The 23,860-nt window shown below is 37.0% G+C and overlaps 1 protein-coding gene across 1 annotated transcript; it reads right to left on the reverse strand.

The window, feature by feature from the left end:
• Window positions 1-9,341: 9,341 nt before the first annotated feature.
• Window positions 9,342-9,736, reverse strand: LOC140015735 (putative wall-associated receptor kinase-like 16). The gene is made up of 2 exons (XM_072068552.1): window positions 9,617-9,736; window positions 9,342-9,551 (listed from the first exon to the last, which is right to left on the reverse strand). Exons 1-2 carry the CDS (start codon window positions 9,734-9,736, stop codon window positions 9,342-9,344), a joined length of 330 nt encoding a protein of 109 aa, XP_071924653.1.
• Between the last annotated feature and the right edge of the window lie 14,124 nt (window positions 9,737-23,860).

Raw genomic sequence — 23,860 nt, forward strand, 5'->3', positions numbered from 1 at the left:
TGCCTTAAAACAATAACACAATCAAGAAGCTCCCTTTTCAAGGCTTCTTGTGTCCCTGTGGCCTTCCTTTTGAACATCCCAACTACAGTGTAGTTAATATAGTAAATATTCAGAGATTCAAATTCTCTCTCTCTCTTTTTTTCCCCTTGTTACTATCAACCGATTCTGCCTTCTGAACGCGTTTGAAATTTGGAATTCATTCTTAAAGACCCAAATTTCAGGAACAAAATCATATTTTCATCCATTGAATTTTTAAAGAGAGAAAGGAGACGAAAGGGTGTTTTTGTGGTTGGGGGGGGGCGCATTTGGGTAGAAAGCCTTGTGAGAAGAAGAGAGCAAGAAAATTCATCACTCCTACCTTTCCTCTGATTTCTGGATCTACTAGAAAGACTTCGTGGGGGAGGAGGATGTTTTCATTGGTAGGAGTTGATGTGTTTAAGTTCATGAGTCTACAAATGTGGGGTGGGGTGGTGTTGATAACGGTGGCAGAGGAACTCAGGAGAGGAGGTGGAGATGAGACCTGTTGGCGGGTAGATTTGGAGTTCTTAATACGGTGAAAGCAGTGAACGATTTAATGGGAGGACGTGGCAAACTGTAAGCCTCTTGGTCTACACGTGGGACTATAGATCCAGTTTATCCAAGTTTTTACCATGCAGAAATGTCGGCCATATGAGAGTAAGAGGTTTTTTGGCATTACAGTTTTTGAAGAATTTTTCGAGCACTTTTTAAAATGGAATATAATATGAAGTAAACAAAAGTGATTAGAAAATGTATAAAAAAAATATTCATTAAGGATAAAAAAAATTTTCTCCAGAAAGTGCAATCCAAACTTTCTGAATCCTATGGCAATTTCATTTACAAAAGACGCTTAAGTACTAAAATTAGTAGTATCTTGGAAGTTTAGTGAAGCTCACTACTCACAAATCATGCTTTTAAGTCATTGTGTCATGTAAATATAGTGATATGTAGTCTTAGACTAAGTCTCTCGTTTTGGGAGGCCTTTCTCTCTCTAAGAGAGTTCTATCCCCCGTAGTGGGTGTTTTCCCCTTTTCACTCTTTTCAAAATAACTAATTTTCATCCTTCATACATTTCGATTCATTCAACCAGCTACTATTCATTCAAACAGATACATTCCTTCATCCTCCATACTTTACGTAGTTAGATACTTTTCATTCATTTCCTTTTATGGTTTGGCGCCAATTTCAAATCAAATCTGGGATTTCTATTTTGGGGAACATGGGTTGAATTCTGAGCTAGATCTAATATTTTGCAGGAATTAAGGCGTTCAGAGGGTCCAGTTTGTTCCGGTTTATTCCTCTTTTTTGAGGTGAATGTTTTGATCCTTTTAGTTTCCTTTGGTTGGTTGTGGTGTAGGTACTTGGCGTGGAAGTATAGGAAGGCTTGCTCATCCTGCTCAGCAGTGGTAAGATCGAGGCGTTTGGAGCAGCAGAGGACTATGGTTCTGCGAAGGATGGATAAATTGGAAGAGGTGATGCGGAGATTTAACCTCTCGAACACGGAGCAGGAAGGTGTGTGGCTGGAGGAAGAGGAGTTCAAAACAGGAGTAGAAGAGTGTAGCCTAAGCTTGGTGGGGAAAGTTTGGGGGGAGAAGAAAGCTAATACGAATGGAGTTAGGAGTTTTGCGGAGAACATATGGCTGCATCCAAAGAATCTGAAGGTAACGGAGATTCAGACTAATTTGTTTCAATTTTCGTTTTCTCAGAAGGTAGATTTGGAGAGAGTATTGAATGGGAGACCATGGATCTATGATGGTCAGCCATTAATACTGCTAAAATGGAAGGAGGGTATTGAGGATCATCTGGAAGCATTTGACAGAGGGAGAATATGGGTACAGGTGTGGAATCTGCCACTTCATTGGATTACCAGAGACGTTGGGAGGAAAATTGGGGGAGTTTTCAGTGAAGTAGTGGAGCTAATCATTCCTCCGGGGGGAGGTAAAGAGGGTAAACACTTGAAATTACTTGTGGAGTTTGACCTTACTAAATCTCTTCCTAGGGGAACCATGGTTAAATTTAATGGCTCAATGAGATGGGTAGAATTTAGGTATGAAAAATGTCCGGATTTTTGCTTCTGTTGTGGGATCATTGGTCATAATGAGAAGAATTGCGGTTTGAAAGGTTCTGATGTCAAAGGAGAACAACAGTATGGTAATTGGATGCGGGCTAGTTTTCCAAGGAGTCCTAACAGGAGGAATAATAGTGAGGACGAGCGCAAGTCAGGTAGTAGCAACCAGAAAGAGGCTAATTCTTACCATAGGGGACCTCCAAAATTGCTCCTGACTTATACTGAGGAAGCTCATGAAGAGGGAGGGGTTCAGATAGGAAAAGGAAAAGGGAGTGGGGGGGTTAAGGAGAGGTTTGAGGGTATAGAGATCCAGCAGGTAGAGGAGAGCGTAAAGGGGTTGAGGATGATGGCAAGGCAAGGTAGTGCAGAGGGAAGGAGTGGGGAGCAGGTCAAGAGGGAAACTACTGCAACAGGTGAGGTTCAAAGTAGAGAAGAGGGAAGGTCTGAAGAGGTAGGATTAGATCAGACTTCAGAGGGGGTGGTGCTTGAGCAGGGTTGGATGGACTGTGATGTTAACAAGGGATTGGATCAGCTCATAGCAGTGGAAGTGAAGGAGGTGAACACTGAGGTATCAGGTAAAGGGGAGCTGAGTAGGGGGAAGTTAAGTGCTAGTCAGTTAACTGCAGAGAAGGGGAAGGGAAAGAACTGTAAAGGATGGAAGAGGGTGGTGCAAGCTGTAGGGAGACGGGAACCTCTGAGAGATTTGTCTAATGGGAAGCTAAAGGTTGAGTCAGGAAAGAGGAAAGGTTCTGAGGAGGACTTAGGGAAGGATGGTGTACCTGAGTCGGGGTTCTCTTGGAAAAGGAATAAAAGAGCTGACCAGGAGGTGTGTTACATGGATGTTTCTGAGGTGGTGGAGCCCTCCCTTAATGGGGCTCCCAAGTCTCAATGAGAGCTCTGGTGTGGAACTGTCGAGGTGTTGGAAGCCCCTTGACAGTTCCCCAGCTCAAGGAGGCTGTGCTACTCCACTTCCCTTCTTTAGTTTTCCTTTCTGAAACAAAAAATAAAAAAAGTGTTCTGAACAGTGTTAAGCAAAAAATTAAATTTGATAATCTTTTTGTGGTGGATCCAGTGGGTTTAGCTGGTGGTTTGGCAGTGTTGTGGAAGGAAGAGGTGAAGGTTAAACAGGTCTTATTTACTACTTTCACAATAGAACTGCTGATTGTTGATAGTGATACAAGTTTGGAGTGGTGGTGTGTGTGTATCTATGCTAGTCCAGATGCTAGTATCAGGAAAGCTCAATGGGAGGTGATTAATAGAAGGAGGCAGATATGGGGGGAGGCTTGGGTCGTAATGGGGGATATGAATGACATAGTATCTCAGGGAGAGAAATGGGGTGGTAGGGATAGAGCAGATAATAGTTTTAATACTTTTAGAGCTTTCATAAATAATAATGAGCTGGTGGATATTGGCTATGAAGGGAAACCTTGGACATGGTGTAATAGATGGGATAATGAGGGGGAAATCAGGGAATGCTTGGATAGAGTGTTAGGATCTGGGAGTTGGTGCAACCATTACAGGAATGCAAGTTGCAGGCATCTGGAGACAGAGGCTTCTGACCATTGTATGTTGCTGGTGGATACTAAACCTGCAACAGGGAGGAGGTGGAAGAAAAGATTTGTGTTTAATAAAAATTGGATTCAACATAAGGAGGTGGGCAGTTTAGTGAAGTCAGTATGGAACACTAAGTGCATAGGCTCTCGTTGTTTTAGATTTCAGTTTAAAATTAAACAGTGCAGAGTGGAATTATTGAGATGGCATAAGCAGAAGGGGAGAAACTCTGGAAGAGTTATTTCACAAACCAAAAAAGAGATCAAGGAGTTAAAAGAAAGTAATGTTAGTGGGAAAGGGGTGAAGCTAGTAGCTCTGAAGAGAAGGTTGGCTGAAGCCTATAAAGAGGAAGAGGTCTATTGGAGTCAAAAGGCAAGACAGAAATGGCTAGTGGAGGGAGATAAGAATACCAACTATTTTCATGCCTGTGTGGCTGGAAGGAGGAAAAGGAACAAGATTGGCCTTATCAGGAGGAGAGATGGGGTGTGGTGTAAGGATGAGGAGGAGACTGGTGCAGAAATAATCCAGTACTTCAAGGAGATTTTTGCTGCTGAGTCACCTCAGGGAGTTGATGCAATTCTTAGTGAGGTACCACAGTCTATAACTAATCAGATGAACAAGCAGCTCATTCTTCCAGTGACTGAGCAGGAGGTTCACAGAGCGGTCTTTTCTATGCATCCAAACAAGTCACCTGGTCCTGACGGTATGACCCCTCTTTTTTTTCAAAAATTCTGGCCTGATATAAAGTTGGATCTGATTAATGCTGTCCAGAGTTTTTTTCATTCTGGCAATCTGCTTAGAGCTGTCAATGAAACACTAATCTGTCTAATTCCCAAAGTTGACTCCCCTGTTGATATGACTCAGTTTAGGCCTATTAGTCTGTGTAATGTCTTATACAAAGTTATCTCCAAAATTTTGGTTAGTAGGTTGAGAAATGTTATCCATTGCTGCATTAGTTCTACTCAATCTGCTTTTGTCCCTGGTAGACAAATTCTTGATAATATCCTTGTGGCACATGAATGTATTCATTTTCTGAATAACAAAAGAACTGGCAGGGAAGGGTTTATGGCTATTAAATTAGATATGTCCAAAGCATATGATAGGGTAGAATGGTTTTTTTTAGAAAAGTTAATGTTGAGAATGGGCTTCTGCCAGCAGTGGGTGGGGTGGATTATGGAGTGTGTCTCCAGTGTTTCTTACTCAGTTAATGTCAATGGGGAGAAGAAAGGATTCATCAAGCCATCTAGGGGGTTAAGGCAGGGGGACCCATTGTCTCCTTTCTTATTTTTGATCTGTGCAGAAGGTTTCTCAGTACTGCTTAACCAGGCAATCAGACAAGGAAAACTAACAGACCTTCAACTGTCTTCTGGGGGTCCTAGATTGTCTCACCTCTTTTTTGCAGATGACTCATTAATATTTTGTAAGGCAAAAGAAGAGGAGGCAAGGCAGCTGATGGAGGTTCTAAGGCTATACGGTGGTGCTTCAGGACAGCTAATCAATACTGAGAAATCCTCAGTGTTCTTTAGCAAGAATGTTCTAGTGGGGGTCACACTGAAGGTGCTGGAGAATTTGAGATGGATGAAGGAGGTTAAGCAGAGCAGGTACTTGGGGTTACCTCTGGTAATTGGTAGATCAAAAACACAAGTGTTTAACTTTGTAAAGGATAGGGTGATTAGTAGGATATCAGGTTGGAAAGAAAAGCTACTCAGTTTGGCAGGGAAGGAAGTGTTACTGAAATCAGTGGTTATGGCCCTTCCAGCTTATGTGATGTCATGTTGTAAGCTCACTAAGGAGTTATGCAGGGGTATGGAGAGGGAAATGGCTAAGTTTTGGTGGGGAGGTAAGGGAGAGGAGAGGAAGTTGCATTGGTTAGGTTGGGGAAAGTTATCTGATGTTAAGCAAAATGGGGGTTTGGGTTTTAGAAACTTAGAAAACTTCAATGTGGCTCTTCTGGCTAAGCAGTTATGGAGAGTTCTTACTAGGCCAAATCTGCTTGTGAGTAAAGTCCTTAAAGCTAAATATTTCAGAGGAACCTCTATCTGGAAGCTGAAAAGGAAAAATACTGACTCTTGGTGCTGGAGAAGCTTACTGAGTGCGAGGGATTTGCTGGAGGAAGAAATGAGGATCAGAGTGGGAGATGGGAAAACTATAGACATCTGGAAGGATAGATGGGTTCCTGGGTTGACAGGAGGGAAGGTGAGTTCAGAACAGGATACAACATTGGGTTTGTGCACAGTGAGTGAACTGATCAAGAATGGAAGATGGAATGAGGAGTTACTGGGAAGGGTATTTGATAAGGAGGATAGGGAGAATATTTTGCAGATTCCCTTGAGTCTCCAGGACTCTAAGGATCGGCTGTTCTGGGCACATTCGGCTTCTGGGGAGTATACTGTCAAGTCTGGATACAAGTCTGCTCAAGGAAGGATGGTTGGCAGGAGGAGGAGGTCTGTTCAGGAGGATTCAGGAAGTAGGAATGAGGCAAATGCAAAAGGATGGAAAGTCTTATGGCAGCTTAGTATGAAGCATAAGTTGAAGCATTTTGTCTGGAAATGTTTGAAGGGAATTCTGCCAGTCAATGCAAGCATCAAGGACAGATGTCAGCAAGGCATTCCAGTGTGTAAATGCTGTGGTATATACTCAGAGTCGATTGAACATATGTTGTTCTTTTGTAGCCATGCAGAGGGGATTTGGAAGGTGGCACCAATTCAATGGGATGGGTTGGAGAATCTAAAGGGAAAGTTCTAGTTGTGGTGGTCTGAGTTAGTGGAGGCTACATCTAGGGAGAAGGGTGAGGAGCATGTTATATTCACAGTCAACCTACTATGGCAAATTTGGAAAGATAGGAACGAGATAAATTTCAATGGGAAGGGTAGAGGTCCAGGGGTGGTGGTAAATAAAGCTGTAACGGAGTGGCTGGAGTATCAAGAGAGTGTAGGGGAGGGAAGTGAGGAAGAGAAGGAACCACAACAACTAAATAAGGAGAAAGGAAGATGGACTGCCCCTGACAAAGGGTGGATCAAGCTAAACACTGATGCTGCATTGAACCGGCAGAACAGAAAAGCTGGTTGGGGAATCGTGGCTAGGGACTGGGAAGGAAAACTGATTGCTACTTGGGCATGTCCTTCATTCACTTGCTCTGTACCTGTACTTGAAGAGGCATTGGCGATAAGAGCTGCAATGGTAAAAGCTACTATGGAAGGCTGGGAGAAAATTATTATAGAATCTGACTGTAAGGTGGTGATCGATAAGATTGAGAAGGGAATGGAAGATGTTGTTACGTCTACTGTCTTGCAGGACATTAAACTGCTACAATATAACTTTGAAGAATGTTGGTTTTCCTTTGTTAGAAGGGACTTCAACTTTGTTAGTCACTCTTTAGCTAAGTTTGCTCTTAAGCTAGATGCTACTGTTGATTGGAAAGCTAACTTTCCAGTTTGGTTGCTTGACTGCGCTCAAGCAGACGTAGAGGAGCAGTTGCTTCAGAATGTGTAACCTGTTTTTGGATGAATGAATTGTTGCCGTTTTAGACAAAAAAAAAAAAATATATATATATAGTGATATGCATAATTGGCAGTTCAATTTTGTCCCCTAATGCATTGAGAATTTTCCTGTTCTTCTCTCCCAAGGTGTACTCTTTGCCCAACACCTCGAGATCTTTGATCAAGTCATTGAACCTGCAATACATTTTGTCAATATCCTCAAGAGTTTCAATTTTAAATGATTCATACTTTGTGACTAAGATAGCCTTTTTCTGTTCTCTCACGCTATCACCATCCTCATGGATTTCTCTTAGCTTATCCCACATTTCTTTGGCCGATTTACAGCCTTTTACTCTAATTGATTCATTTGAATCTAGGGCACTATAAAGAACATTCATGGCTTTGGCATTCAATGTGAGATTAGTCCTATCTTGAGCATTCATTTCAGCTTTCGTTTTTGGCCGAAGCAAACCTGTATCTGCATCAAGAAAGTTAGCTTCATGCGGTCCTTCACTCACAATAAACCATAGCTTAATATCAATAGATTGCAAAAAGATAATCATCCTTTCTTTCCAGCTAATATAATTGGAACCAGTAAACATGGGAGGCCTAGTGACCGATTGTCCCTCAACAAACATGGCATGATTGGTTGTCATCTTTACTCCAAGCCGCTTGAGCTTAATCTCTAGGAGACCAAGTTCTGATACCAATTGTAAGGCCCAAAAACAAGCTAAGAGGGGGGTGAATTAGGTTGATTAAAATCTTAATCAAATTTATGCACTTTTTCTTTAATAAAAATTTACCTTCTTTTCTAGTAATGATCAACCAAGTAGATCAGAAGAAGAGAGCAATGTTGATTAGAAAAACAAGTATAGATAAGCAATGAAAATTTTATTAAACAAAAAAAATAAGATAGAATATCAAACCGATTGTCTACCAAGCTTTCCTCAAACTTGAAGACCAATCACTAGATTGAGCAACTTCTCTTTGATGAAAGATGATCAACTAGATGTACAATGGAGGGAGCACTTCCTCCTTGCCCTAAGTCTCACTTAGTCAAGCTAAAAAGTTTTACAATCACTCAGATAACCCTCAACAAAGCTACACTAATGAAACTTTCAACCACAAGAGAAATGCTCACAAGAAATTCACACCACTTGGAGAACAAATCTAGTTTTGGAGACTATTTTCTAGCTAAAATATCTCTTGAGATCTTGTAAACAAAGTGTGCAAAAGTCACTCACTGGTTCAGAATCGTTTGTATTTAAAGGGAACCAAAAATGGGCTTCAATAATGCTTCCAACGGATAGTAGGCAGATGAAGAGTCAGCTAGCCGTTGGGGCCGTCGGACGTCCGACAGATGAATCACCGCCCGATCCCATCGTCCGAAAATCAGCCAAGTTGTCGTTCGGACGTCCGATGGGATATTATCGTCCGACAGCATCTGCTTCCGAACGTCGTCAGAGAGTCATCAAAACTTTGCAGAATTTCTCGGACGTCCGATGCGATCGATGTGCGTCCGAAGCGTGCGTCCGATCCTCCCGGACGTCCGATGCTTCCTTACGAGCGTCCGACAGAGTTTCCTTCTTGATGTTCTTCATTCTTTCGGACGTCCGACAGCTTCCTTTAGGACGTCCGACATGAGTGCCCTGTTTTTGCTTCTTCTTTTGGTTGATTTTCTTTCCTTGACAACTTTTGTACCTGATTCTCTTAAAAGCAAAACACTTATATTTGAAGAGAATTAGATAAACATTTCAAAGTGCTTTGTGATCATCAAAATCAAGAATAACACTCGTGTATACATAACTATTACATACACACGAATAAGAAAATACACCCAAATGAATCGTATAAAACACTACAAATATACCCGACAAATATAGACAAATATATTGAATACTATATTTCAATAGAAAAGAAACTACTAAATAAGTGGGGAATAAATAAAAGAGATAAGGAAAGAACGCATCCGAAAAATTGATAACGGAGTTCGGCAAATTTTGCCTAATCTCCGAGCACCACTCAAGCTACCCGCTTTTATAAATTTGGGAGAAGAAAGAATTACAAAAGAATTACAAAATCCTTTTTGGTGTAATTCTTTTGTTGGTGTTTGGTGTAATTGAATTGATTTGCTATAACTCTCAAGCCCTTACCCAAGCTCTCAACTCTACCGATGTGGAATAGAAATTGATGCCACAAATTCAACAATTGTGACTTGAAAAAGTCTACAATTTAGGTTTTGAATTCAACAGAACCCTCGAATGCCTCGTTGATAGACTCATTTCTTCTAATTCCAATGCTACTTCTTTCATGGTTGGCCTATCTTCCCCCTTGACATTTAAGCATCTTTTAGCTAGCATAGCAACTTCTTTCAGTTGCTCAGCATTTCTTTCAGTGTCGATATTATCATCCAGAACTTCAAACAAATGGTTATCCTTTATTGAAGAAAGAAATAACTTGCCAGACTTCTCTCTCTTGCAGATCTATCAAAGCACAGTACCTTCTCTCCTGTCAATAGCTCCACAAGAACAACCTCAAAGCTATAGACATCACTCTTCTCAGTTAATTGACTAGTCTGCAGGTACTCAGGGTCTAAGTAGCCAATTGTTCCTTGCACCATCATTGGTATCTCACATTAAATCATGGGTACCAATCTTGATGTTCCAAAGTCTGACACTTTCGCTGTGTATTTATCATCTAGGAGTATGTTGACCGACTTCATGTCTAGATCAACAATAGGAGGAGAAGCAACAGAATGCAAATATGAAAGTGCCCCTGCAGTTTCTATGGCTATCCTCAAACGAGTATCCCAGCATAGAACTGAGGCCTTGGCTTTGTTTTGCACATGATCAAAAAGTGTTCCATTGTTGATGAATTCATAAACTAGAAATTGGAAGAAGTAGTTTAGTAGTAATAGGAAACAAGAGCAGAAAGGCATTATCGTTTGCTTTATCTTTTCTTTTTTCTCGGAACGAGCCTAATAGTAGGTAGTTTTTCTTCTTTTCACAAGAAACAAACATGCATCTTTCCTTTTCTTTTTCATCGCATTTTTGGAGAATGGCTGTAGGAATAAACTCAAATATTTTGCGCGTGGTTTTTTTCCATGACGATGAACTAAACTTCCCTTTCTAGTCAAAAAACAATAGAAGATTTGGTTTATCTAAAATTGTGAGATCAAATTAATTATTTACTTGTATTCGTATGTTTTCTGATTTAATTTTTTATGATTTTTATATTATTTGAATATTTTGGTCCGATATTAAATTGATCTAATAACCTAAAATCAATTAAAGCAGTTAAATTCATAATTATTTGATTGCTTTAAATTAGTGGTAACTGGTATGATTGAATTTGTGTCAGGAGAATATATGGATTAATTTAAAATAACCCTCATAGCGCGTTATTTGGTTAGAACAGGATTTCTCTAATTCTTAAGGCAATTAGGAAATTGAATTCTAAGATCGTACTTAGGGTTATTTCTTCATTAGGATAGTGGTTAATGGCCGTACTTTAATCACCAATACAGTAAGAAGAAATTGACTGTTATCGCTTGTTTGACAGTTATAACTTATTTATTAGTTAAAAGACCAAATTATCATTGCATCGATGACCAATTAAGTGAACTATTTTTGAAGTTATTTTGATTCAATTTTAGCACATTGTTATTTTAGTTTTTTTTATTGTTATTATTTTCATTTTATAAAAATCCCCCATACCTTGAATTCTAGAAAAAACTAATTCTCTCCAATCTCTATGGATTCTACCCTGCTCACCACTATTTACAAAATTCATATTTTTTTTCAAATAGGCATTTTTAATTATACAATCTCGACATCTATCAATTAAAAGCATCTAAATATGAAACAAACTTGTAACTAAACAAGACAAATAAGAACAAGAACAAAGTTTAGGAAGAAGAATTCTTATTCAATGTTTTGAAAGTTGAATCATTGAATACCTTCATAAGTTAATCTCACAAATAAGTTTGGTACAAAAATGCTCTTACTTCCCTTGCAAAACTCTTAAACTAATTTTGAAACTCACAATATGAAACTAGAGTTAAAACTAATTTGTACTTCTACTTCTACTCTACTTCTTTATACTAATTCATCCTTAGAAGATGCCACAAGATACTTCAAATCAATGAGATATAAGAGGTATCTATAGATGTTTTTGAAAAAGAAAATGTACTCATAATGTTGTCATAGAATTGTTCTTCATTTTTTCAACTCAAGTTTGCTGGATCTAGCCGGATTTTATGAGAAAAAATGGTTCAAAAAGTAGTGTAAAATAAGTGCAAGTTGTAGAATCAACTTGTAGCACATAGTCAGGGATTTGCAAGGTGGATCTACGATACCTCGTAGATCTGCCTCGCGGCTCTTCCTCTTTTGCAGTTTTGCACTTTCTGTTCAAAATTCAATTTTATTTTATTTTTGGACTAATTTCAACGGCAATTTTCTTGATGATGTAAGCTGAATTAACTCTTACACCAAACATGAAAGTTGTAGTTCTTTGAATTAGTTTTCCGATGCATCAAAAATCAACTCATTTGGATATCTGTAAGATGAAAAATAATCAAAATACCCTGACTAGTCACTGCCTTATTTCAGCTTTTGACAAAAATTTTGCCCGACTGTATTTTGGCTTTTGATAGAGATTTCACTAATTGATATTCAAGTTTGGAGATGATTTAATCAACTAGTTTAAAATTTTTGACTTACTCAGCACAAGTATCTTAACGAATAGTCATACAAGTTGAATTAGTGAAGCCATTTTTGGGTGGTCAGGCTACAATCTTTGACTTTTGGAGGTTTCAACCAAGTATAGACGTAGAAATTTTCTCCAATAAATGGTTTATAAAGTCTATTTACAAATTATCTGCATGCTTCAAGAAGACACTTAAAGCCAAACTATCTTTGGCCTTATCATTCTCACTAGCGTCCTGAGCAAGTGTAGATTCAATATATTGATGTAATTTACATGTCTTGAGATGAACTATTATTTGTTTCTGTCAAAAATTGAACTTCACCTTTATTTTGAGTTTTTAGACAGAACAAACAATATTGCAATTAGAGTTTGCCATAATTTACTATATCTCTAATGCCACTCTGATGGATTCAAACAAATAAACACACTTAAACCCACAGAAAGAATCAAGAAAAATAATATAGAGGCAAAGGAAATTCTTCAGCCATTCATCTAATGAGGCTGCGGCCTTTTTGTTTCATATGAAAAGAAAACGACACAAAGCTGTGGCACTATAAGCCCTATTGGCTTTTTAACTAGTACACTACTAGACCTCTAACACCAGTAGTAAAGGAATAATCCCATACAACTCCAACTCCACTAACCAATTAATTAATGACACGTGGCTACACTAATATAATAATGTTTGGTTAAATTTTTTTCTACAGGCGTTGCTCAATTCCTTAGCAGTGTAAGCTTTGCATTTTCAATATCCTCAGCAGGTTACTGCTGTTTTAGCACTTTCAACATTTTTCTAAAAAGCTTCTCATTGCGCTTATTTTCGTGTATCTTCTTCACCATGTTGTACAAACAAAAAAGTTGTGATCAAAAGAATCAACATGCTAGCTCGTACAGTAGTATCTATGTAAATTCTCGATTAGGTTAATACTAAATATCACAATCAAGACACACATAACAGACACCTTATCATCATCTGCAACACCATCACTATAAAAGATAACATTAAACACTAATTCCATGGAAGACCATTTCTGACTACTTTTCGTGTACTATGAATGAAATTACAAAAGGGATGGATGACTTACCAGTAATAATTGCTGTCCTGTTCCCCTTGCACTTGATTTCGGCAATGGCTTTTGTTAAAGTGGCTTTGTCCCACATTGCCTTATAAGTGCACCAAATCAAGAGAGATTTAGTTGTTTGTTTGAGCCTTTGGATCATCAAACCTTTTGTTTAGTAAAATATTTTTGGGCTCTCTTGTATTTTAAGTATTAGATGTTTTGAGTCTAGGAACACTTTTCTAAAACATTTTTGTACTCTCTTCTTCATAATAAAATATTGCTCTTTCTCTACCCATAGATGTAGGTCAATTTAAGTGAACCACATAAATTCTTGTGTTCCTATTTTATTTATTTTTTTTTATTTTTCTTTTGAGGTTACCAAAAATCCTTTTCGTCAATTTTCTGGGGCCATATCCAACAAATTGGTATTAGAGATTCTTCGGAGGTTTTGAATTTTGTGACAACAATGACAATAACAAAGACTATTGTCGAAAAATTCGATAAAAATATCAACTTCAGGATGTGGCAGTTCAAGATGGAAGCCATTTTGGTTTAAGACGGAGTTGATTTAGCGACACAGGGAATTGAGAAAAAGTCAGAGAATTTGACAGATGCAAATTTTGCTGAGATGGATAAGAAGACTCGGTCTAGTATTATTTTAAATCTCTTTGATGAGATTTTGCAGGAGGTAGCCACTGAGAATTTAGCAAAAGCCATGTGGGATAAAGTTAAGGCCTTTTACATGAAGAAAACGATTGAGAATAGGTTTTATTTAAAGCAAAATCTGTATATGCTTCACATGACTAAAATTACATTTATACTTCACATCTTGATAAATTTGATTCTATTATTATGAACTTGGAGAACATAGATTCCATTTTTATGACGGAATTGTTAGAGTGGATGTTCCTTTTAGAAGGGCAGAATCAAAGTATAGTGTTGAACAAGGAGGTGTAACTGTTGAATTCTACGGCGGCGAACTCAATGGAGTCAGTTATAGCGATCATAACGTCATATTCAGCTGTGTATTTGCACCCAAGAACCTCCAAGGTACCCAAAGAGATGAGATTTTTTCAAATCAAGAACATGTCTAACATTAATGACCATTCTCACAATACCATCATGCATTTTAATTCAAATTGTACCTTATCAACAACATCACAAATGGTATTATTGCCCATCAAAATAATTCTACCATTATAAGATTCATAAGTGAAAAATAAATTTCTATTAGGACACATGTAATAAGAGCATTCCAAATCTAAAATCCATTTATTTTAAGATATTGTCCTGTCATTAGTCACAAAGAAAATATTTCCTTCATTCTCATCAACTGCAGCACCAGTTTTGGCAGTCTCAATATTTTTTTCACTAGGTTTTCTCTTTTGTTTCAATCTAATTTTTAATTTAAAATAATTTATCTTAATGTGCTCCATTTTTTGACAATAATTGTACTCCAAATTTCTATGCTTGAATTCAGATTTAGATTTAAATCTATTGTCAAATTCTTTTTTCTCGATTCTACTCTTAATAACTAGACTTTCTGCCTGATCTCCACAAAATTCTTCAATAATATCCCTGTCAATCTACTCCTTAAATTTTAATGCAGATTTAATTTTTCGATACGAAAGGTACTCTCATTGTAATGAAAGTTTGCAGGTTTGGAGTTTATATATTTTGCAGGAATCTACTATCACAGGTTCAGTCGCAGTTTCATCATCATCATCTTTATCTGATTCTGACATCACCAAATTGTGGCATGTGCGTTTGGGACATATGAGTGAGAAAAGTTTGGGCATACTGAACAAAAGGGAACTTTTTTGTGGTCAGAGTACTGGTGATTAGAATTTTGTGAATACTGTGTCTTTAAAAAGCATAAAAGAGTTAGCTTTACTTCACCAGTAATTCATAAGACGAAAGGTACTCTTAACTATATTCATTCATATTTATGGGATTCACCTAGTGTTCTGTCTAAAGGATGGTATCAGGTATATGTTGACTTTCATTGATGATTATTTAAGAAAAGTTTGGGTTTATTTCTTATACATAAGAATGATGTTTACCTCACTTTCAAAGAATGGATAGTGTTGATTGAAAAACAAATAGATAAATAGATCAAGAGACTTAGAATAGATAGTGATATGAAATTTTGTGCAAGAGAATTTGATGAATTTTGCAGGAATGAAGGGATTGTTTGGCATCGCACTGTCAGGATGACGCTTCAGCAAAATGGTGTGACTAAATGTATGAACAAAACGCTTTTGGAGAGAGTGAGGTACATGATCTTTAATGCAGGATTGACAAAAGACTCTTGGACAGAGGCGATTTCTATGACTTGTTATAACCGTACTCGTTCTACTGCTCTTGATTTTAAAATTCCTGAGAAAGTTTGGTCAAATACTTCTGCTGATTATTTTGATTTAAAATTTTTTGGATATCCAGCATATATGTGTATAAATGATGAAAAATTAGAATCCCGAACTAAAAAGTGTATCTTTCTTGGGTATGCTTTTGGGGTGAATGGATACAAATTATGGTATCCTGATCTCAAATTTTTAAAATTTAAAATCAGTAGAACTGTTAGTTTTGATGAATTCTCTATATTTTTTTCCAAGAAAGGGTCCTCCAGTTCTTATCAATCAAATGATAGTATGCAGAAGCATGTAGAGATTAAGATTGGTAGTTCTGGTCCTTCTACTCAACAAGTGCCAGTAAATGCATCTGATTGTACAGATGAAAATAATTCAGAAGAGGAAGAATGTTTCATTACCAAAGATAGACCAAGAAGGGATATTCGACCACCACAAAGATATGCAAATTTGATTGCATATGCTTTGTTTGTTGTAGAAGAAACTGATGTAGTTAGTGAGTCTACTACCTAGTCAGGGGCAATTTCTTGTGATAATTTTGCTAAGTGGTTGATTGCAATGAATGAAAAAATTAAATCTTTCCATTGAAATGGGACTTGGGTTCTTGTGAAACGGCCTTCAAATAAGAAAATTGTTGGATGCAAATAGGTCTTCAAGAATAAAGAAGGTATTCCAGGGGTCGAAGATGCAAGGTACAAAGCACGGTTGGTTGCAAAAAACTATAATTAGGTACAAGATGTTGATTTTAATGAAATATTTTCACCTGTTGCTAAGCATAACTCTATTCGTGTTTTGCTTGTGTTTTGCTTGTTTTAGTTGCCATATATGATTTGGAGTTGGAGCAACTTAATGTTAAAACAACTTTCTTACATTGTGAACTTGAAGAGAACATTTATATGAAACAAACTCGGGGATTTGAAGTTGAAGAAAAGGAAGACCATGTTTGTTTACTGAAGAGATCCTTATATAGATTGAAATAGTTTCCAAAACAGTGTATAAGAGGTTTGATACTTTTATGTTAGATCATGATTATTCAAGAAGTATGTATGATAGTTGTGTTTATTTCTGAAAATTAAATGATAGTTCTTTTCATTTAGTTGCTATTTTATGTTGACGACATGCTCATTGCTGTCAGGAATTTGTCAAATTTTCACACTTCGAAATTACAATTAAGTAGCGAATTTGAAATGAAACATTTGGGAGCAATTAAAAAAATTCTTGGCATGGAGATCAAGAGAGACCAAGGAGTTGAAAAGCTACTCTTGACCCAAGAAAATTACCTTGAAAATGTCTCAGAGAAGTTTGGCATAAAAGATGCTAAACCTGTGATCACTTCTCTTGTTAGTCATTTTCGACTATCTGCTACTCAATCACCATAGTCAGTTAAAGAAGAAGAGTATGAGGCACAGGTTCCTTATTTCAGTGTAGTCAACAGTATTATGTATGCAATGATTTGCACTTATATAGATATTACACAAGCAGTCTGTTTAGTTAGCAGATATATGTCTTGTCCTGGAAAAGTGCATTGGCAAGCTATGAAGTGAATTCTCAGATACTTGCGAGGAACTTCTAACTGTTGATTGGGGTTTGGGAGAAATAATAATACTTTGGTTAGTTTTGTAAACTCTGACTATGTCAGGGATCTTGACAGAAGAATATCACTTTTAGGTTACATATTTTGTATTGGTAGTTATACAGTTAGGTGGAAAACTACTTTACAATCTATTGTAACTTTATCTAGAAGTTTCATGATTGACATGACCGAGGCAGAATATATAGACATGACCGAGGCAATCAAAGAAGTTTCGTGATTGAAGGGTTGTTTGGTAAATTCAATCTACATCAAGGTGTTACTACTATTTACTCTGATAGTCAAAATGTCATTCATTTGACTAAAGACCAATTGTATCATGAGAGGATGAAGCACATTGATGTAAAATTTTATTTCATTCGAGATACTATTGCTAAGAGAAAAGTCCTTGTTCAAAAAATCAGTACCAAAGAAAATCCTGCTAACATGTTTGCGAAACCTCTTCCAGTTTACAAGTTCAAACAAGGGACTTGATTGGAGTTCGTTGTTGGTGATTTAGGTATATTGGGACTTATGTGGAAAAGTTAGAGCAGATTTGCTATTATCAATGTTGGAGACACACCAAGGTAGAGATTTGTTAAAGTGGCTTTGTCCCACATTGCTATTTGTATAAGGGAGCGTTTCCCTTAGTTGCTTATAAATATAATGGGCCTGTAATAGAATTAAGTGCACCAAACCAAGAGAGATTTAGTGGGGTATTTCGGCCTTTAAGTCATTAAACCTTTTGTTCAGTAAAATATTTTTGGGTTCTCTTGTATTTTGAATATTAGGTATGTTGGGTATAAAAACACTTTCTTAAGACATTTTTGTGCTCTCTTCTTCATAGTAAAATATTGCTTCTCCTCCGCCCATAAACATAGATCAATTTGACCGGATCACGTAAATTCCTGTGTTCCTATTTCATTTATTTTTGTTTTGTTATTTGTCTTTTGGGATTGTCAAAAATCGTTTTCGTCAATTTCTTGGGCTAGACCTAACAGCTTTGACAAAGAAACAAAGATTCAGAAGAAACAAGTTTTAGAGAATATTCAAAAAAGGACAATCTTTTAGGGAGAGGAATAATAATATATAATAAATCCATTCTCTTAAATACTCACCATGTTTACAGGCGCCATCTTGGCATGGATTGATTTGATAAAACCAAATATCATCTCCTAAGGTACTACATTCATACTGATAAGTGGTAATACTGCTGGATTCTAGCTGAAGGGAGATCTTTTTGGGACTGCACCCTGAGATGGTTTTAATTTCAGAATGATTCAGAGGCCAGGACCACACAACAGGAGCATTTATCAGACGTACTTTTGGAGGGTTGATACAACTCTTTAACTTCCAATTTTGGTCAACCAAGAAGGCATAAACACAGGTACTAGATGTAAAGTTCTGCGAGGTAGTTAACTGCAAACTATATTGGCTGAGGTAGTATGGAACGCTTGCCTGACAACAATTGATGCCATAGCAACCGGTAATTGTTGTGGTGCTGTTACACATTGAGGTGCAACCAGAAAAGATCTGTTGACTGCCATCTATCAATTTTAGGAGGGCATTACCACATCCAAGATGCATCAGTTTGTTGTGTTCTCTGGAAACAAAGAAAGGAACTTGAGAAAAGGAACTCTTCAATAAAGACTCATCAATCATTGGCCCATCCACTGAGCAGATTTGAGAAAGTGGGTAATTGATGACTATAGTTTGGGCTCTCAGGGAGACTTCCAGCACCTCTCCGAGTTTTTGAGAGCTTTGTCCAGGTTGAAGCCCCAGATATGAGCTTAAACCATTGATGGAATCACCAGAGGGATCTGCACAACGTATGCCGTATGCTTCCTTGAGAGCACAATCAGGACCAAACTACAAGAGGACAGGCTTTTTGCTATGCTTTTGCTGCGGCACAAGAGAAAGTGCAGCAAATTTCACAATGTTCATAATTTTTGCATAAAAATGACATAGCTTTAATAAAGCCCAAAAAAAAAAGAAAAAGAAACGAGGTTCTAAATATACCTAAATGCCAAACTAAAAGCAAAGTCTCAATTCCTAAATCAATTCCACTTCTCAATTCCTAAATCTGAAAGCAAACGACGTTCTCTCTTCCATCTCTCAATTCCCTTCGATTCCTAATGATGTAGAAATACCTTCGATTCCTAATTCCTGATCGATTAATCCTTCTTTTTCTTTCTAAAGCCTAATTCCACCTCCTTCATCTTTACTCTCTATTGTAGAAATAGTATAAGTCGATTCTCAAAGGAAAATGGTGAGGCATATACCTAGCAATCTCAATTTTGTGTTTGTTTCTTAATAGATTCTTAGGTTTGTTTCTTAAATTTATCTCTGCAGTAAATACTAAACTAAAATTTCTTTTAAGTTTTAGGTCATTTTGCGAAAGGTGAATAAACTGGATTTCCTCGGTTGGATTTGCTTCTCCATCAGTGAACTAATTGTAGCTTTGAGACAACTCAACTAGCAATTCTGCAAGCTATTTTGGTTCAAAGGCAAGGTAATTAAGCTCAATTTCTTTGCAATATTTTCACTTTACTGTGACGCCCCGACCAAAGGAGGGTTTCCTTTTATACAAGTTTTTGTTGGACGAGTGGAATAGCACCGTTTTTCAGCTTGGAAAAGAAAAAACAATTTTCGAAAAAAGGCAGGGGCCAAATCCGGCCGGAAATCCGGCCAGTTTCTGGCCGGATAGCTAGCCGGATTGCCTAGCCGTTTTGAAAAAAAATTGAGGAACTCACTGCCTTGTATCCGGCCAGGAATCCGGCCGGAAATCCGGCCAGATTCCGGCCGGATTGTGACGTGTCACAGCCGGTCAGCTTTGACCGGCTGCCTTTTTCTTCCCTATTATCTCATTGTTTTGCCAAAAATATCTCATTTTTCTTCCCCTGCTCAACCGAGCTTCATAGAGAGAAAACTCCCAAATTTCCTAATTTCAATCTTTGCCCAAAATCTTGAGTTTTAACCAATGGTTTTGGAAGCTACTCCACACAAGGGTGCACTATGGTGGTTTAAAGCTTTTGGTGGATTGGTTTTGAAGGGGAAGCTTTAGTTTGGTAGCTCTCTTGAATTTGAGGTGAGTTGATTATACAAGTTATTTTTGGTTCTAGTAATGGATAATTAATGGTTTGTGGTGGACATGTGGGTTATTTTGTGGAGTATTTCATGGGTTTATGGAAATTATGGTGAATTTCTGATTTATTGGGTATTTTTCTGATTTAATATGGTTATGGTTCATTAGCCTTGGTTTGATAGTTTTAAATGATGTTAAATGGAGCTCTTGTGCATTAATTGCGGTTGTTTGCGGTAAATTTACGTTTGTGGTGTAATTTCCGGTTTCTAGGGTTTTGATTTGGGAATTTTCAATGGTTGGCCTATAAGCTTTTGATTGGCTTTGATTGAAGGAAATTATGGTTTAATTGAATGTATGATATTGATTATGAATAAAATGGGTGACTGTGGTTAATTGGTATGAGAATTGGTATTTGAATGGTAGGTTGGAAATGTGTAAAATTAAGGGGTTATGCCGCCCAATTCGTGAGAATATGTGTTTGTTTTGCATTTGAATTGATCTTACTTCATTTTATGGAAATTCTTGTGATTTGGACATTAGGAGGATTAAGTTCCATATTAGTGACATTTCTAAACTTTGTCTAAGTTAATTCATCCTTGTTTTGGCCCGTACATGATTGGTATAGGCTAGTCTCATGTTAAGTGGGGTTTTCTAGCCCTTAATTGTGATTAGTGATGGTTATATGCAAAGGTTGGTTCAAGAAGGGTAATTTCAGTTTTTCCCCTGTTTCTAGACTGAACTTGGACTGTCTTTTTCTCTGTGCTTTGGACCGAACCAGCTTTTGCTCAAAACATGAAAGTTGTACGTATATGAGTTGACTACTTGCCTGCAAAATTTCAGATTGATCGGAGTACTGTAACTTGTGAAATGACTGAATTGCCCCTGACTGTTCATAGACCCTGTTTTATGGACAGTTTTCTGTCCTCTTCTAGATTTCGATATTTGACCCTGAAAATGTATAATTTGGCCTTGGAGGTCTTCATAAGAAATGTTGGTTTATGTTTTAGCTTCGTAACGCCATAAGATTTGTGTCCACCGGATAAGCGTAGTTTCACTTGTGATTAAAATGCCAAAAGGTGGCAGGAACTTGTTAAGTTAGAATTCCTTTTATTTGACCTGCTATTTGTAATTTAGGACTCCGACTTGAACAAGCCAATGAGGTACGATGGATGGTTCCTGAGCTGTGTTTGGGTGAGTGAACCTTAACTATTACTCCGAAAGTTACTTTTGAAATAATTCTTGCATTGGTTACACGACTGCATCTCATTGTGTATGTGTGTGTGCCATAACATTTTGGCTCCGATGAGATCTTGGGAAAATCTTGTGCTTAGAACCAATGTCTCCACTACTGTTTGCGCATTTCTTGGAGCACGATGGCTCCTTATACCTGTTTATCTGTTACTTGATCTAAGGGAGCGTTGGATATCTAAGTACAGGGATTTCACTGGCTTCAAAGAGCATCATACGTACATTTGATCGCTAGTTCATGATATCCATTAAATGCTTTATTGTGGAAAATATTTGATTACTGATTTTACTGTTCACTCGCTGAGCTTATAGCTCACCCCCAAATGTTTTTCTTCTCCCCACAGGGATCGAGGCCAAGGAAGCGCTTGTATTACGTTATATGTATGACCGGATGGCATGTAACTTGTATAGTTTAGATTTGGGTTCGTTTGTGTAATTGTTGGATTAGGGTGACTGTTTGGAAATTGGAATGGATGGATTATACCATGTACGATTTGAATTTGGATTGCCTCTTGTGTAATAGCTTAGTGTTAGGGTTTGTATTAATTGATTGGACTTGAATGGATGTACGTGTACATTCAGCTGCGTTTGTGATATGTAATTCTTGAAGGATTTAATGTAAAATACAAGATTTATATTATAATTTATTGGAGAACTGTAGTGATTGATCGAGTCCTGGCGAGAGCTGGGCAGGCGGCCCGTTGACCCCTCTGGTTCGCCTTAGGGGAAAATGGGGTCGTTACATTACTCATTTCCTTTATGGTATAATTGGAGATTATTACATGTGCTTAATACTTGGGAGTTTCTAGACTTTTATGATTATTACATGTGCTCAATTTTTTTGAAGATGTCAACGATCGAGTTCCTTGAACCTGTATAATTAGGAGCAAGAAAATTATTTTGAGTTTAAAGTAAACTTCAAGATTATGTTCATTTTCTTTTATCTTCATTTTTCATTTCTATGGGTTGAAATTAACTTGAAAGAACTATTTTAATATGTGTGATGCCCAGTGCTTTAAGATGCCTCCTTACAGTCCTGGAAGATACTTGTGATGGGTCACTCAAGGTATGCCAAGAGAGATTGTATGATAGATCATGATTCCCGGATGGCAACGAGCTAAGGGAGAAACCTAATGCTCTCTCCTTATAAGAAGAAAACTTCAACCAATCTTGGGAAAGCAGAGATATTCGAGCCATCAGAGGAGTCATTGATCCTTTGAATCTGGGTAAAGACAGACCAGCACTAATCTTATCATAGTAGTCCATTTTTTGTTAAAAGATTTTGTGTTTAGTTTATCTAACAACTTTGAATAGCTTGCTTGATGTGTAAGAAGAAAGGAAAGATAATCATCATGGACATCCGATGCTTTTGCAACATGAAATTTGCGCCTAACTAGGATTTTTTTGCCTTCTATTGGTAATTTTGGCAAGTCTAGCATTTTTATCTAGTTATTTGTGCTTTAAAATGTTGGTAGAATATAATTGTTGACTATTGTAATTTCATTCGAATTTCTCTCTTGTGTAAAATGTCTCTATAGAAAGATTGTGTGTACTGTATTAATTTGTCCATCCAAATAGGTGATAATTGAGTAAAAAGAAGGGAAAGATACTCATAATGGACTTTCTTCCTTCATCATTGCAAAATATTGTTTCTAATTGGTTCATTGCCTAATATTTGTCTTTAAATGGCTGTCTTGGTACTGTGGAATCCATTTTAGGATATCGTTCCCGGGGTAGCATCTTCAAAGTCCTTGCATTCTTCTAAAGTTGAAACTGAGAAGAAAGACACCAAGCAGAAAGCTACAAAGTAAGTTTCCTTGCCTCCCTTTTGTATGATTAATTGCTGTCTTTAAGGTATATTACAATTTATATAATTTAACTGTTTGTTGCAGCCATGTTTTTTGGGTGCTTGCTATAGAAAGTTGAACTTGCTTTCATTTGGAGAAGAAGCAGAAGAGGAGGAGAAGGAATTGGCTCATGTCAAGACCCAGATTAAGAGCATGGTTCAAAGTCGCGGTCGCGGTCATAGTCGCGGCCCAGAACGTTCCACATCGATCTCGATATATCAATCGCAGTCTCGCTGAGACGCAAATTTTTAAGCATTTAATATTTTAAAAATTGTTAATAATATAACAAAAAGTATGCTAAACAAAAATAATAAAAAAAGCAGAAGAAAATTTGTAAAATGTACTATTTTTATACATATTAAACACAATAAGTACTTTTAATCATTTAGTACAATGGCATCTAAAAAGAAATATATGACATCTAAAAATATCAAATATTAACTTTAATTATAAAGGTATTTTTATTTTATAAATATGCAACATAGTAATAATTAAAATTAGGATAAGAAATAACCTTTAATTAAATAATTTATAACATCACAAACCATCCGATTTGCACATTATGAGAAGATGCTCCAATATGTCATTTATGCAATATATATATGTGATATAAATATAAGTATTTTCAATTTCAAAAAAAAATGTAAATGTTATATTAACATACTTTGAAATGTCAACCTCTTTTCTTAAAACTAAAATGAATTTTACATTCTTTCATAGAACTAAATTCATTTATAATTGAATCAATGCTAAATTTTCTAGTAACTTTTTTCCTATGTACACAGTTAGATAGTCATTCAAGAAATTATCTTTCATTTTGTATTGGAATTTTGTCTTGATTATCTTCATAATTGGCA

This window comes from Coffea arabica, chromosome 10c, assembly GCF_036785885.1.
Source record: "Coffea arabica cultivar ET-39 chromosome 10c, Coffea Arabica ET-39 HiFi, whole genome shotgun sequence".
In the NCBI taxonomy this organism is placed as follows: domain Eukaryota; kingdom Viridiplantae; phylum Streptophyta; class Magnoliopsida; order Gentianales; family Rubiaceae; genus Coffea; species Coffea arabica.

Bases quoted from the DNA above. Each gene is read 5' to 3' on its own strand.
- LOC140015735 (XM_072068552.1), bottom strand. From the start codon at position 9,736: ATGGTGCAAGGAACAATTGGCTACTTAGACCCTGAGTACCTGCAGACT. The intron at 9,552-9,616 runs GTACTGTGCTTT...TCTTCAATAAAG, and splicing joins AGCTATTGACAGGAGAGAAG to GATAACCATTTGTTTGAAGT.